The 17,688-nt window shown below is 40.9% G+C and overlaps 1 protein-coding gene across 1 annotated transcript; it reads left to right on the top strand.

Annotated features, from left to right (window-relative positions):
• The first annotated feature begins 2,401 nt into the window (after window positions 1–2,401).
• LOC121384540 (trypsin I-P1-like) lies at window positions 2,402–16,948 on the top strand. Its single transcript, XM_041514972.1, has 8 exons — window positions 2,402–2,579; window positions 6,730–6,808; window positions 7,686–7,887; window positions 9,914–9,971; window positions 10,622–10,739; window positions 11,296–11,460; window positions 13,575–13,711; window positions 15,113–16,948. Exons 1-8 carry the CDS (start codon window positions 2,577–2,579, stop codon window positions 15,284–15,286), a joined length of 936 nt encoding a protein of 311 aa, XP_041370906.1. The 5' UTR covers window positions 2,402–2,576; the 3' UTR covers window positions 15,287–16,948.
• The last annotated feature ends 740 nt before the right edge of the window (window positions 16,949–17,688 follow it).

Genomic DNA, 17,688 nt, shown 5'->3' with positions numbered 1-17,688 from the left:
AATAATCGGCTATTGTATGTCAGACATTTGATATTTTTACATATAGTGTTAGTGTTAGAGAGGAAACTCGCTAGTAGCAAGTAATCTTTTATATACACCATCCTACAGACAAGGCAGCACATACCACATGCCTTTTATATACCAGTAGTGGCGCATTAACTGGAACAAGAAATAGCCTAATGGGACCACCGACGGGGATCGATCCTAGACAGACCACGCATAAGGCGAGTGTTTTGCCACTGTGCTATGCCCCGCCCCTCTTGGTGAATGGCTGCAAACAGTAAGTTGTTTAAACTCAACTGGTAAACAGACTTGACGAGAGAGGCTGAACATTAAACCTAGTATCAACAACGGATATCTGTTCTAAAGGTGTTTACGTTTGCAGAATCGCATTGCAGGGATGTCTTGAACGAATTCCACATTTTTAACCCCCTGGTAGCTATACACCGGCAGCCTTTAAATAGGAATGTACACTAAAATGTACTCAATAGCAAAGACTGGATATATGATACGATACGATACAATACCATATCATGATATGTGATATATGATATACGATATGATATATTATACGATACGATACAATAAGTGATACGATACGATACGATATATGATATGATATGATGTGATGTGATGTCATATAATATAATATATATATAATATAATATAATATAATATAATATAATATAATGTAGAATGACTGAATGTTTAATGACACCCCAGCACGAAAAATACATCGGCTATTTTAATTACGTGTCAAAGATATTAGCATAAATGAAATTATGAACAAATCAATCAAAAAAATTCAAAAATTAAATTAAATTAAAACGGAATTCATTAATGAATGTTTAACGACACCCTAGCACAAAGGTAAATATATAAATGGATAGAATAGAATAGAATAGAATAGAATAGAATAGAATAGAATAGAATAGAATAGAATAGAATAGAATAGAATAGATGTTTAATATATGAATGAAGTGATGATCAACATCAATATAAAACATTTTAAAGTCAAATGATAAAATAAAATAATAAATATCACAGTTAAGTATATTTAAAATATGGAATGACATCCAGTGTCTCTCGAATATTTAAACAAGTTCAGAGTGGAATCAGAAAGCTTCCACTACATTATTTTTTATTCCAACACATTACTTGTACCAAATATCTACAGAACAGAACAGGAAGGAAGGAAATGTTTTATTTAACAACACACTCAACACATTTTATTTACGGTTATATGGCGTCAGACATATGGATAAGGACCACACAGATAGAGAGAGGAAACCCGCTGTCACCACTTCATGGACTACTCTTTTCGATTAGCAGCAAGGAATTTTTTATATGCACCATCCCACAGACAGGATAGCACATACCACGACCTTTGATATACCAGTCGTGGTGCACTGGCTGGAACGTGAAATAGCCAAATGGGCCCACCGATGGGGATCGATCCCACACCGACCACGCATCAAGCGAGCGCATTACCACTGGGCTACGTTTCGCCCCCGAACAGAATAGAGCCTACATACGTCTGTCAGTTCCTAGAAGAGTAGTACGTTGGCTATTTGGTCTGTGTCAAATCAGACGGGCCACACTTATTTTAAAATAACCAGAGCACAAGCAATAACTGTGGTGTCGTGGTTAAGCCATCGGATATAAGGCTGGTAGGTACAGGGTTCGCTTCCCGGTACCGGCTCCCACCCAGAGCGAGTTTTAACAAACTAATTAGTTCTAACTCACTGCCCTGAGGTGTGTTCCCAGGACAGCTGCTTGAATCGTAATTGGATATAAGCACGAAAATAAGTGGAAATGAAATGAAATGCAATAATAAAAAAGAACGAATTGGGGCACAATGTTATACGGTCTGGGACACTTTTAAAGTAAATAGGGCACGTTTTGCATTATTTCGGGCACGATAATTACAAAATAGGTGAGGCTTTTTTTTTTTTTTGAAAGATATGTATAGGTTTAATAAAATGACACTGAATTCAACATAATAGGTTACAATGCAATATGTACTAAATTTAAATGTCCCTGGTCTCCCCATGTGAATAACATTGAATATATGGTGCCACCTTGTATGTTTACTGGGTTCATACATTGTACATACATGTATGTTGAAGAGAAAATATTAACATGATCGCCAGTGGAAGTTGATCTGGTGTTAAGGAACCTAGTAAACTTAACGTTGAAAGGATAGCAGTTATACACTAAACACTTGTATAAACTAGACAAATATATTTAAAACTAAAAATGCGCTAAATTATCGAATGTTCAATATGCTCTTTTAACTTTATTGAATGTAACTACTTTCATTAATATTTTGGAAAAAGATAAAAGTAAGCCTGTATATATACAACAGGAGTCCGAGATATATCCGAGATATCTATGTATGTGGATACAGATATTCCATTTACTACACTGGCCGTGATGTAGGCCTATCACACGCGATAGGGTTTATACATGACCTGATGTAGCATGGTTCAAGTAGGTTGTATGTGGACTAATCACAGGACACACTGATAAAACACGATCTACATTCCATCAGTATCAGCGCCGAAATCAACATAATGGTAAGTACGTTTTTTTAAAAATCTTATTTAAAGTGTTCTATTTGTACAGTTTAGAAAACAACAACAACAACAAAACACACAAGTAGTAACATTAAATGTTGACTGCAACCACAACCCTGAACCACAGTATAGGAAATTTTACCGTGTTACAGGCAGTCAACCCCATATTACTGACATTCAGTCCCAAGTTACATATTTTGTATTTTATATAAGCATAACTACTCTAGTGTATTAAACTTAATAGCTAAAATATATGAGTGAAATAAATTATTTCAACAGGCATTATTAATGTCTGTGGTAAATATTTTATTAATGAACTAAAGTATCTTGTAATGTTTCATTTCCATGATTTGACCACCTCAGTCCATGCTTATACCATGCACCTTATTTCTTTCCATAAGTAGATATTTTTATCAACAATATACGTATATATATACTCTTCAAAAGAAGAAACGCAAAACCACATTGTCGTAACATTTGGAGAATTGATTTAATTATTGAATGGTGAGTCCGATAATTACCAAATGTTGCAGGATTGTTTACAATTCACTCTAGTCCATTGTGAGTAAGTGATAGGACACACCACCAAGGTCAAGGTCATCTGGAGTCAATACCGGGTGTGGCCTCCGCGTGTGTTGACAACTGTCTGGCACCGCCTGCCCTTTGAAGCAACCAGAGTACGGATGACGTCCCGGGGGATGGTGGCCCACTCGGCCTACAAGGCTGCTGCCAGCTCGGGCAGGGTCTGGGGCTGTGGTTGTCGGAGGCGTCGGTCCAACTCGTCCCATAGATGCTCAGTTGGGTTCAAATCCGGTGATATCGATGGCCAAGGAAGGACATTAATGTTGTTGTTCTGTAGGAAAGCCGTTGTGAGACGTGCTGTGTGAGGCCTGGCGTTGTCATGTTGGAACACTGCGTTGGCGTTGGCCATAACTGGAACGATGTGTGGCCGGAGGATCTGGTCAATGTAGCCCTGTGCATTCAGGTTGCCCTGCACGTGGACCAGGTCAGTTCTGCCAGTGTGTGAGATGGCTGCCCACACCATGACACTACCCCCGCCGAATCTGTCCACTTCCTGCACGCAGTTTGCCGCATAACGTTCACCACGACGCCTATACACGTGACATCTTCCATCATGATGTGGGAGCAGAAATCGGGACTCGTCACTGAACCACACCTGTCTCCATCGCAGTTGAGGCCATTGTCGATGAATCTGGCACCACTGCAGTCGGAGTCGACGGTGTTGTGGTGTTAAGATGACACCTCGAACTGGACGTCTGGCACGAATTCCTACCTCACGTAGGCGGTTCCGTACGGTCTGGTCGGATATCCTGCGCAAACCTGGTATTGCTGCGGCTGTGGAGGTGGCAGTAGTCAATCGTTCCCGAAGGTGGCGTACCCGGATGTAGCGGTCCTGCCCGGGGGTAGTGACCCGTGGTCGATCGGATCTAGGGAGGTCACGTGTTGATCCATGTTGCTGGTAACGGTCCCACAGTCTGGAGATGGTGCTTGGGGACACATGGAATGCCCTGGCAACGGCCGTTCTGGATTCGCCTGCGTCTAGTCGGCCGATGGCATTGTTTCTCTGCGGTTCACTGAGACGTGGCATGTCCTGGATTGTCAACTGTCGGCCAGATACAGAGGCCAGTCAAGCGAACACCCTGCACTTTTATACTGTCGGTGTTCATGTTGCACGTGCAGACAACGCACGTGCAGTGGTGACATGGTTTGCACGTGGCTGCGTTTTTGCGAATATTCACATTTTGGAACTTTATTGTACAGTAGCTGCGTTTTATCGAATGTAACCGTGGGAATGTGTTTGGGACATGCAATGACCTTATATTCACAAAGCATGAACCGGTAGGAAACATAAAATCGGAGTTATAACCCATTTGTACCCTTTTGCGTTTCTTTTTTTGAAGAGTATATATATACTGTATTTTGTATGCACATGCAATGATTTTTTTTTTTTTTTAAACTGGTCCATAGGAATTGGGGCGGCGCGGGGGGGGGGGGGGTAGGTAGGGCATAGCCTTCCACTTTTTGGGTCAATTTGCTGCTTTTTTATTGGTGGTGGTGGGGGTATGTACATTATTCCCTTTTCTGCTAAACTGGTCTATCAATTAACAATGTCAATATGCAATCATTTGCCAATTCAAAACTACTGAATAGCAACATATCGCTTATATTCTCGTATATATAATCCGTCATTACATGGTGCATTTTAATGCCGTTCCACCTTTTAAATTTAAAATCAACTTTTAGTACTTAATTATTGACAGTTTATTCACGAAACACCATATATTAGAACATTTCGGAGGAGAGAATCCGATATTCCATACAAATTACATTAAAATAGCCAAACATATTCATTAAGAAATTGTAGGGATTTTTACTCAGATGACATAAAAAATTAAGTTTCTTTATTTAACGACGCCACTAGAGCACATTGATTTTTTATCTTATCATCGGCTATTGGACGTCAAACATATGGCCATTCTGACACTTTTTTTTAGAGGAAACCCGCTGTCGCCACATAGGCTACTCTTTTACGACAGGCAGCAAGGGATCTTTTATTTGTGCTTCCCACAGGCAGGATAGCACAAACCATGGCCTTTGTTGAACTGGTCGGTGCAAATAGTTTACACCTACCCATTGATCCTTGCGGAGCACTCACTCAGGGTTTGGAGTCAGTATCTGGATTAAAAATCCCATGCCTCGACTGGGATCCGAACCCAGTACCTACCAGCCTGTAGACCGATGCCTAACCACGACGCCACCGAGGCCAGTCAGATGACATGAAAACGTATTCTAAGCCTTTTAATACTTCAAAAATATGGTTAAAAAAAAAAAACCCCGGGTATTAAGCCGAAACCACGCAAGAGTCACTCTAAAAGGGGGTAAATGTTTGAAAATGTTCCAGAAGAGAGTTCCCAAAACCTCCCTTGCTTGGCTTCACTCGACACAATTTCCACCCCAATGACAAAATGACAACCCGATCCTTTCAAGATCAGCCCTACGGGCATGTACAAAAACAAGGTCTGTAGTAGTAATAATAATAGTACCACCGGTAACAGCAGCAGCAGTAACAGCAACTTTAGCAGCAGCAGCAGTAGCGGCAGCAGCAGTAGTAATAGTAGTAGTAGTAGTAGTAGTAGTAGTAGTAGTAGTAGTAGTAGTAGTAGTAGTAGTAGCAGTAGCAGCAGCAGCAGCACAACACAACATTTAGGAGGGTGGGCCCCTGCCTCCCTCCAAGATCCGCCTCTGGTAGTAGTAGTAGTAGTAGCAGCAGCAGCAGCAGCACAACACAACATTTAGGGGGGTGGGCCCCTGCCTCCCTCCAAGATCCGCCTCTGGTAGTAGTAGTAGTAGTAGCAGCAGCAGCAGCAGCACAACACAACATTTAGGAGGGTGGGCCCCTGCCTCCCTCCAAGATCCGCCTCTGGTAGTAGTAGTAGTAGCAGCAGCAGCAGCAGCACAACACAACATTTAGGGGGGTGGGCCCCTGCCTCCCTCCAAGATCCGCCTCTGGTAGTAGTAGTAGCAGTAGCAGCAGCAGCAGCAGCACAACACAACATTTAGGGGGGTAATAGTAGTAGCAGCAGCAGCAGCAGCAGCAGCACAACACAACATTTAGGGGGGTAATAGTAGTAGCAGCAGCAGCAGCAGCAGCAGCACAACACAACATTTAGGGGGGTAATAGTAGTAGCAGCAGCAGCAGCAGCAGCAGCACAACACAACATTTAGGGGGGTAATAGTAGTAGCAGCAGCAGCAGCAGCAGCAGCACAACACAACATTTAGGGGGGTAATAGTAGTAGTAGCAGCAGCAGCAGCAGCACAACACAACATTTAGGGGGGTAATAGTAGTAGTAGTAGTAGTAGCAGTAGCAGCAGCACAACACAACATTTAGGGGGGTAATAGTAGTAGCAGCAGCAGCAGCAGCAGCAGCACAACACAACATTTAGGGGGGTAATAGTAGTAGCAGCAGCAGCAGCAGCAGCAGCACAACACAACATTTAGGGGGGTAATAGTAGTAGTAGCAGCAGCAGCAGCACAACACAACATTTAGGGGGGTAATAGTAGTAGTAGCAGCACAGATACATTTGTTTTTACATTCTGTAACAGACATTATCGGTTTGCGTTCACAGGGTATCCAGCCCAATGCTGTGTGTGTCGTGCTGGCGTGCGTGACTGTCGTGTTCATACACAGTGTCGGTTCTCAGACAGGTAAATATCTCTACAACAAAACCACGTGTACCAAAATCAACAATAAACAAATAGAAAACAAAACAAAACAAAACAAAGCAACAAAAAAGAAAAGAAGAAAGAAAAAAAACGAGTGAAGAAAACAAGCAAAAAGGTCTTTAATCTATTTAAAATTGCCTACAAATTGGCAAACAACCTTTTAATAATGATTCACGTTGCCATTTAAGTACAACACACAAACTTAATTAGCTTCTTCCGTTGCAAAATGTCGACGTTGTGGCCACATGTTCTCAAACTTAAAGGTCCACAATCATGACACATTATTAATATACAGTATATAAAACAAATACATAAACATTACAGTATTAAGAATCAAAAACAAAAATACCATCCCAGTTATTAATAAAGTGACTTTTTGTAAAACACTTGGGGGAAAAACCCACTGCTCAGTCGATTTGACCCGCATCAGACCTGTGACGTAGCATCCGGCCTTCTGTTAGTAGGTCAACATGCCGACAGCAGAGAATGATTTTTCGAAAAACAGCCGATTCTTTAATGATTTAAACAATAATTTAGAGCGAACGAAATGACAAATGTCGCTACGAACCAGCGTGTAATTAAACCTAGCAGAATCAGCATTTCGCTAGTTTTCATAAATGCAGGAACAATCCACCGGTTGCAAGATTTTTGCGTGTATGACGGGTCAGATTTTACTGAAACAGTGTTTAGCAATCATCTATATCAAAACATACAAAAACAATATGACACTGGAAAGATTATGCTTGGGATCGATTAATTTGTAATTATTTATTTTTACAAAATATTGTAGTAGCAACTTTGATATAGGACCTTTAAATTGCGTGACCTCTGCCAGTAACATTCGTTCCTTCTTTTCTAGAACCTAAAATCCGACATGCACGTGCAATTGGAGGCCAGCCCATATCACGCGGAAGTCAACCATGGCTGGTTTTACTGAAGGCAACCATTGTGACGAGACGGTTTCTAGGAATACCCATTGGTCACCGTCACGTGTTTTGCGGGGGATCCGTCCTCAACGACTATTGGATATTATCAGCTGCCCATTGTTTTAAGGACTACGGGTATACACTTTAAAAGTACCCCCCCCCCCCCCGCCACCCCCTCTTTCATTATATAACGGGCCTCCTAAATTCTTTCATAAAAATAATTTCATACAACCTATTTTCAAGACAACCTAAATCCGTTTCCACTACAGTTATATTACACATCGACCCAAAGCACCGTTTAAAGGAACATTCCTGAGCTTGCTGCAATGTAAGATGTTTCAGACTAAACTTACATATTAAATATATTTTCTTGTTTAGAATATCAGTGTCTGTATAATCGATGTGTTTCTGATCGTCTTAATATTTATAAGAAGCCCACACTGGATTTTGTCTTACAATAATTTTGTACGTACGAAGTAAACATATTTTATAAAATAAACTGAAATTTTACCTAGTACAAATATTAGAATGACCAGATACACGTTTAATATACAGCCACTAATATTTTATGCAGAAGAATATATTTGATATATAATTACGATCGTTAACAAGTCTCTGTTAGTCGATAACATCTTAAAAATTGCAGCAAACTCATGAATGTCCCTTTTTAAAGCGACCGCATATAATTTTAAACAGATACACATTTTAAGAAACCACTTTACTGTTTGCATTGATTGTTTATACAATGTGCTCTGTATATACAGACAATTCAGGGGCGTGCGCAGGAAATTTTGCAGGGGGGGGGGGATATGAAATTTGTTTTCGCCTTGAGCAGGGGGGTTCGACACCCCCCCCCCCCCCCGCGCACGCGCCTGCAATTACTGTCTTTATACCCCGATGCCCATTTTGATGATGCCTTAAAGCGACGCCACACGATACGAGTGCATTGTACGAAAAAAGTCACGGAAACATAGCCGATTGTAAAAACACAACATTACGATTTTATCGACTGGAATTTGGAATCGGCTATTCTTGTAAAAGGCACTCGTATCGTGTAGCGACGCCTTTTAGCCGCTGTCACATGCACATGGGCGTCCGGAGTGCGGCAGCGGCACTGGAAACATCACGCAGCATTTTATATTGCATTCCGCACGACCTAAACCGGGTGCATGTGAACGGCTGTACTGAACATCATCCCATGGATTGTCGGATGCATGCCTGTAAAAGCGACCTTTGGATCTGTTGCATGTTTGACCTCATTCAAACAATCAAACAACATAATGTTGGACAAACTTTGTCCATCTCTGCCTTGTCCAAAGGGTCCTAAATTCGCTACTGTTTTATAATGAATAGCCTTAATATAGACCTTGACGTGAAAAACAAATTTAGGGGAGTGATTAAAATTTCGCTACCCTAACTTAGATTATGGAGAACTCATAGGAAATAGGACATGTTTTATTTAACGACACACTCAACACATTTTATTTACAGTTATATGCGTCGGATTATGGAGAGTTATTTATGATATTATCACATTGATACCATATACATTCACATGTCGAAGGGAGCTAAAATTACTCTCCCTAAAATACAATTTAAGTACATGTATAATGCATGCCCATTGCTTTAATCAGTTTCATTCCACAGTAGTTTTATCATGCTCTATTGAAACTAAAGGCTCATATAGACTGAATGCGATGCGTGCGTGCGGTCCGGCTAATAAATAAATAAATAATCGAAACACATTAGTTTCAATGAGAGCGTCTAGAGGGTGCGTCTACAAAACGCATGCGACCAGCCGCAATGAAATACTCGTATGTAGTGTATATATATGCTCAAAACGCATGCGACCAGCCGCAATGAAATACTCGTATATAGTGTATATATATGCTCAAACCGCATGCGACCAGCCGCAATGAAATACTCGTATACAATGTATATATATGCTCAAAACGCATGCGACCAGCCGCAATGAAATACTCGTATGTAGTGTATATATTCTCAAAACGCATGCGACTAGCCGCAATGAAATAACCATATATAGTATGTATATGCCCAAAACGCATGCGGCAGACTCATCGGACGAAACAATCGGGCCGCACGCACACGCCGCATCTAACCTATATAAGCATTAAGAGTATAATGACATTGTATTTCCCAGTCGAGAAGCAAGACTAGCATCCAACTGGGAGGTCAGGCTGGCATCCGTGCACTTACGGGTAAGTTTGAATGGGATTCTAACTCAATTAAATTAAAGGTGCCCGGGTGTGGGAGGTTCCACTCTGCGGGTAGTAATGTGATCTCACAGGGGGTGTGGGTGAGACGAAAGCTTGCTTTCCGTGGTATACAGTCTGTAACACCACGACCACCAACACTGACTAACACAGATTGATGAAGACAGGGGGGAGGGGGGGGGATCCCCAAACAACTCCCTATCCCCCAACCCCTCACCACCCCTCAATCCCCCAACCCTCACCACCCCTCAATCCCCCCCCCCCAAAGAAACCAAAAAAAACAAAACCAGACCACACACAAAAAAAACCCTACACAACCCCCACCCCAAAACCCGATCATATATATTCCTTTTTTTCTTCAGGATCGTAGTTTTGAGATAACAAAATCATAGGTGGTTGTTTTTTCACTACTGCATGCATTAATTATTACATTCCTCGTTCCAGCCAGTGCACAACGACTGGTATATCAAAGACCGTGGTATATGATGTCTGTTTGTGTGATGGTGCATATAAAGATCGTTTGCTACTAATGGAAACATGTTGTGGGTTTTCTCTCTAAGAGTGTCAAAATTACCAAATAAATCTAGTGCTCTAGTGGTGTCTTAAACAAAACAAATGTGAATTATTACATTCAGGCGACGCCTACAGAGAGAATACTTCACTTCCTGGGTAGACTGTTCGACATGCGAGACTGGCTACAATGGGAAATTGACGTAGAGCGGATCGTCGTTCATCCAGCATACAACCGGTCTAGTAAGTATTAAATATTACCCGACAACCAGTCTAGTAAGTATTAACTATTACCATACAACCAGTCTAGTAATTATAAAATATTACCATACAACCAGTCTAGTAAGTATTAAATATTACCATACAACCAGTCTAGTAAGTATTAAATATTACCATACAACCAGTCTAGTAAGTATACAATATTAGCAAGTAATTTGAAAACAACCGGTCACAGTTTGGGCGCCAAAATTAAATACTCTGCTGTTCAGATTCAGACATGTTTTCATATAGGCCTTTTGTGTGCGGGTGTGCGTGAACCTTGAATTCAATTAAGGTTCAAGCACGCTGTCCTGGGCACATAGTTCAGCTGTCTGGACTGTCCAGGACAGTTGGTTAGTGGTTAGTGAGAGAGAAAAGGGTGTATTGGTCTTACACCTATCCATTAATTAGTCGTTAAAACTCGCTCTCGTTGGGAACCGGTACCGCGCTGCGAACCCTGTACCTACCAACCTAAGCCGTATTTTCAATGGCGTAACCACGACACCACCGAGGTTGATAACCACTATTGTAATAATTTCAGGTATCTGGGCCAATGACATTGCATTAGTCAAACTGAAGCGAAAGGTTCCATCAGGACCCACGTTTTCCTACATCAGAAAGCTTCACCTGCCGCTAATGAACGAGACCGACTTCCCACTTGTACACCAGGAATGTCAAATGAGTGGATGGGGCTGCACAGTTAACGGTAAAACAGATTTATTTTCCATATAGTTGTACATACACTGGGCACATTTTAGTATACAGGGGTCGGAACTGTCTGGCATTTCTGCCGGATATCCGGTCCGGTAAGCTACAAATTCTACCAGACCAAACATGATTGACTCAAACCGATGTGTGAATATAAACATAAAATCATTGCCGGTCCGACGGGACGACAGACAAAACTACCGGTCCCTGTTGGTGTTGACTTGCAAAAACCTGTCGGGATGGGAATATTTTGACCCCTCGTATAGAAATATATGTCTTCAGTTCTTATATGTTTTGTGTTACTAGTACAAAAAATGCTGTATTATTATTTATTATTATTATTTTGTATAGTATTCTATCGACTAGTGGCCAATCATATTCTTGACATTTGGGGTGTCGTTAAACATCCATCCATTCATTCATTCATTCATTCATTCATTCTTCTTGACATCTTCTTTTAAGACAGAGGTCAACTGGGCTCGAGGTCAAGCCAGAACTATATAAATGGCGATCTGGGCCCGTGCTTATAAAACTTAAAGTCTAGACTTTAATAAAAACCAGACTTTAACGTAATGCTATTTGAATGGCGTTGCCATGACGTTAAAGTCTGGGCTTTATTAAAGTCAAGACTCTAAGGTTTATAAGCACGGGGTCTGAACAAATGTTCACAAGACGACTTTGCATTGGATAAACCATTATTTGAAATTTCCGTCTTTGTTTTGCGGTTGTAGCTCAGTTTAGCTCTTTTGCAGTGTTCGGTTACAAGGTCAATCACCACCGTATTTTGTTCCACTTTTTATATGTGTACTTGCATATGTGTTTTTAAATATTATATGTACGTATATAGCCTACTGTCAGGTCTGTATCATGACCTTGATGCTGATTAAAGGTAGTGCATATGTCGCAATTACTGTATGTTCGGCACCTTCTAAACACTGAATTTAACAAATTAAGAACTAGACAAAGTTAAATAAATATTCTGTTTTTTGTTTGTTTGTTTTTTTTGTTCCAGAAAATATATTCCTCACCCCTCCCCACTTTGGTTATTGCAACTCTAGATCAGGGGCGAGGCGTAGCCCAGTGGTAAAGCGCTCGCTTGATGCGTGGTCGGTTTGGGATCGATCCCCGAAGTGGGCCCATTGGGCTATTTCTCGTTCCATCTAGTGCACCACAACTGGTATATCAAAGGCCGTGGTATGTGCTATCCTGTCTGTGGGAAAGTGCATATAAAATATCCTTTGCTGCATTAGAAAAAATGTAGCTGGTTTCCTCTGATGACTACGTGGCAGAATTACCAAATGTTTGACATCCAGTAGCCGATAATTAATTAATCAATGTGCTCTAGTGGTGTCGTTAAACAAAACAAACTTTTCCAAGTCTAGATCCGACCCTCTTTCACGGTTTGCGATAATTTCAGACTACTCTAAACATCCCGATAAAAAGATGCGGAACTCTCAACGTTTTCGTTATCTCAATACTGTCACCTTGTCCTCGACATTCAAGACGTTTTTTCTTGATAAGAAATGTCTGTGATGTATGTTTATACAATGAGCTCACGCTATAAGGGTGTGCCCCACCCACTACCCACCAATTTGAGAACGAAAATGTACGGGTTTTTTTCTGTCGTACTCTAATTAAAGATTAAAAACTGGCTTGTACACCCCCCCCCCCCCCCCTCCGACTGTTTCATCCCTCAATAGAAATTGTGCCCCACCATGCCTCTTGGAAATTTGCGTAACCTTTTCATTTTTACGTAACCCGCCATTACCATGGAAATGATGCCATAAATTCAGTGCACGAACGAAAAATGGGTTACACAAAATTATACTTACGCGAGCGACGCGCGAACAAAACTATCGCTCTCGCAGTGTTCAGAAGCCTGTCCACCACTTGAAATATCGTTCCTACTGCCTGGCCTGTACTAGACTAGTAAAAGTGTGTGTGTGTGTGTCTGTGTGCTACTCCGTTTTTAGACCAATTACCACTTCTTAATAGTAATTTACATGTAGGAGCAAGGGAGTTGTGACAGTGTTGTAGATTGTGTTGTGACAGTGTTGTAGGTTATATTGTGACCATGTTGTGACTGTGTTTCCCCTGTGTTCTGTGTTGTAGGTGGCGGGGCGTCGCGCGTGGCTCGTCTCATCACCATGCCAGTGTACAGCAGCTCGCGGTGTCGACGTCACTACCACGTCAAGATGGAGAACAGGATCTGCGCAGGCTACCGAAACAGAGGGGTGGGAGTGTGCGCGGTGAGAAATCATTTAAAATCCTCATACATGGATGTGGACAGTACGTGTGTGTGTGTGTGTGTGTGTGCGTGCGTGCATGTGCCTATTATGTATGTGCGTGTGTGCGTGCTGTGTGTGTGCACCTATTGTGTGCGTATTTGTGTCTATTGTGTCTGTGCGTGCGTGTTGTTTTATGACAGAATTAGTTAAACTCGTTCTGCCACGATCCCCTTCCCCTATTAAAATGATTATGATTATTATCACGGTCTTCAATCTGTCATTATCACCATTCATTTGTCAGCAAGTATAGCCTACTCATTAAAATTAATTAGACTGTTGGTCAATTTCTGCTAGTTTCATACTATATTATCAAGTTTTGAGCAGACCAGTGAGCAAGCATTGTATATAAAACCCAAAACAAGTATATTTGTACCTTACATTGAAAACAATTTAAACTACGTCCCAGGTCAGCTTACTGACCATGCCAGAGACCGGAACCGAGGCGAACATGCCTGAAACCATAGGGACACGTAAATAGAGTTTCAAGTGCAAGTCCAAGTCCAAACATATCCTGGTGGAAACCCTGCTGGTATTATATATAGAGAATAATACATGAGTGGCCGTTAGATACCATTTATCTTATAACGAATTGTTTTAAAATTTATCTAACCATAGGCGTACGGGCTCACATTTTTGTGTGTGTGTGTGGGGGGGGGGGGGGGGGGCAAGCTGGCTTTTGCACGAAATAAACGACGAAAATGCCCGAATCTGGATAACAACATTTATTCATATTAGCATTACTACCAAATAGCTACATAGGGTTACCAACGAATCGTTACGCATTTTTACACGGATTACAACTAATTTTGAGTGTAGAATGATGGAAATACATGGTAAAAAGGTCTCACAAATGCACATTTTGTCCGAATATCTCTATCATTTTTGACGGAATTTGAGATTTTGCTCCAGCCCTTACCCCCATGACTCGTACGCTTATGTATCTAACGAGCGAGAGCGAGTTTATACGTTTTTAAACAACGAGTTGTAAGATAAATTGTATCTAACGGACACGAATGTATTATTCTGTTTCTTACATATCCTCAAAAACCAGGTTTTAAGCAAATTTTAACATCTTTTTCGACTAAAAGTTATTTACAGCCCTTGCACTTACGCGTCAGAGACAAATGAGTGTCAGGTTAACTATACGACAGTGTAATTGATTTCGATCGTGCTGTTTTTTCATTGGATGTATGGTCATCACCTAGGAGAAGCCAGTCGTACGTCTTGAAATTTTTAACACACGTATATGTGTAAACAAGCATGTACTATCAAAAATAACGAATGATGTTCTCACCAAGAAATTAATGTTGCACAGTTACCTCCCATTAATACTTCGATCTATTTCTCATTTGTTTTCCCCAGGGTGACAGCGGCAGTTCTCTTGTGTGCCACGAGAACGGCCGAGACTTGGTGGCAGGTGTCGTGTCGTTTACGAGCCGAGATCGCCCGGGGAGCTACCCGGCAGTGTTCACTAAAGTCACTCCCTACGTCAGCTGGATCAATGACATTATATCTAATGGCCAGCGCTCGCAATGATTTGCATTGTAATTCTAGCAGTTTAGTGTACGTGACAGGCCCGTAGGAATTGGGGGTGGCTAGGAGGGGGGCCTCGAGTGTCCTCTAGCGCTGATCTGTTTATATCTTGGATCTGCAATATAATTACACCCCCCCCCCCCCCCAACCCACCTCCCCGACTCGTGGACGGAAAGATAAAATAGTACAAGATTTATTGCATATAAACAGTCCACATGGAATTGGATGCAAATCATAATATTTGTACAAGCATGACACAGACAAACAGGATACTAAACTAATTATTGGTTAATACATATTTAATCATAAACTAGTTTACACACTGCATCTGCACCAATCTAATTAAAATTAGCTCCACTATTACATGTGGTGAGACCCAGTAGAGCTAATTTTAATCAGATTGCATCTGCACAAGTATATTAAATATCCATTTTTCCTGCATAGACATCATTTTAAAAGTGTTATTATGTAAACTTTAAAGTTAATTATTCATATATTAGTTTAAGAGCGTGGAATATTATATTTCACACATAATTTTATTACGATGTGATGATATTCACAGGTACCCACAAACAAACCCCTCGTACGAACACTATAGTTACATATATAACGTAACAATAGCACATTCGGCGTTATTGGTTGGGAATACCTGTGATGATATTCATCTTCAGTCAGACTGCACCGATTACATAATCGTTCAGACAATAATTGTTTTTCTACTGGAGTAAACGGTTTCGTGTATTGTCCAGTGTCAACTTTCAGTTTGTGGTTGCCGAGACGTAGTTTAGTAAATTGTGTGCGATGTTCTGGATTTATTCAATGTACCTTGTTTTGTCCTACTCTGTATAATTAAAGATAAAAATCTGGTCTAACATTGACAATCTAGATCTGTTACATAGATTAGGGCTACTCCATAGCCCTGGCTCGAACAGGACAGGACATGACTTAAGGACACTTCCAAAGTTTTTCAGTCTTGGTCATGTTACGGCCATCTTGAATTTCCACCATCTTTGCAGAATGTCGAGTATGATAATAATAATAATAATAATAATAATTATAATTATACAATAAAAATATATTGTGAATTTACAAGCGAAAACATTTTATCTTTGTACATTTTTAATTGTCTTATTGTACAGTGATTTAAACACAAGCGAATAAAGTAAACATAATCAAAAAATGTTTTATATTGAGAATATAAAAAGGGGCAGAGTGTATTCAAAGTTAAACCCCCCCAAAAAAAACAAAAAAAAAACAAACAACACACAAACAACACACAAACAACACACAAACGCCCCAACCCCTACCAAAACAACAACTCTTAACAAACTAACCTCCCCAAACAACCCAACAAGACACAAAACACCCCCACCCACCCACACAAAACAAAACACTAAAGAAAAAAAATGAAGAGCAAAAGACGACGTTCAATTATTGGTTGAATAATCTTATTTTAATAAAAACTGAAAAGTAACAGCACAGGTTGAACAACTATTTAGTCGAACTTGAATAACATTAGGAACTTCCAGAACAAAGACGATCGCAGGGTCGTAAGGCCTAATGATTCCCGTTTTGTCATAGGCGTACGTTCTCCCATTTTTGTAAGGGGAGAGGTGAGGGCGTTGGCTGACCCCCCCCCCCAAAAGAAGAATTACCCCCCCCCCCCCCCCGAAATTTAAAATAACATTTATTCATATAAGCATTACTGCCAAATAGCTATATAGGGTTGCAAATGAATCACCACGCATTCTTACATGGTCTACAACTAATATTGTGTGGAGAATGATGGAAATACATGTACGTGGTGAAAGGATTTCAGGCTAGCTTATTTTGCTCGAATATCTAACGTTTTTGCATGAATTTGCGGATTTGTTCCAGGACTGGGAAAGCAGTTGCGCCCCCCCCCCCCACCCCCCTTCCCCATTTCCCGTTTCTCTTAGGCCTACGCTTATGCGTTTTGTTGCCTAAATGGGGGAAAACACTAAGGGCACCATTTGTCTTTACTTAACAATTTAATAATATAGTTCTGTTTCGAAAATGACACATCATAAAAAAAGCACATAATTCTGAAATCAATTTGAAATCTTTCTTTGATGATTACAAATAGGTTTTTAAATAACGCATTGCTTTGACGCCACTCGTTATGTTTTAGTAGGCCCTGCTAACTAATAAGAGCAGTAAAAGAGACATACTACCACTTGTATTTAAGAGAAAATGAGCTGGCGTTCTGGCATACGGGTGGCTAACGATAACTGAAAAAGTTTGTGATCACAGGCCCGTAGCATGTTGGACATTATTGGGGGGGGGGGGGGGGGGGATTGAACGAGCGCCGGGGGGGGGGGATTGAACGAGCGCGGGGGGGGGGGGGGTCCGGGGGCATGATTCAAAGGATATTTGCCCGTTAC

Source organism: Gigantopelta aegis, chromosome 10, assembly GCF_016097555.1.
Source record: "Gigantopelta aegis isolate Gae_Host chromosome 10, Gae_host_genome, whole genome shotgun sequence".
Taxonomy (NCBI): domain Eukaryota; kingdom Metazoa; phylum Mollusca; class Gastropoda; order Neomphalida; family Peltospiridae; genus Gigantopelta; species Gigantopelta aegis.
This window is presented reverse-complemented; position numbering and strand designations above follow the sequence as displayed.

Coding starts and splice junctions, on each gene's coding strand:
- LOC121384540 (XM_041514972.1), top strand. Junction 9,972..10,621: donor TGGCATCCGTGCACTTACGG/GTAAGTTTGAAT, acceptor TATTACATTCAG/GCGACGCCTACAGAGAGAAT. Junction 11,461..13,574: donor ATGGGGCTGCACAGTTAACG/GTAAAACAGATT, acceptor TCTGTGTTGTAG/GTGGCGGGGCGTCGCGCGTG.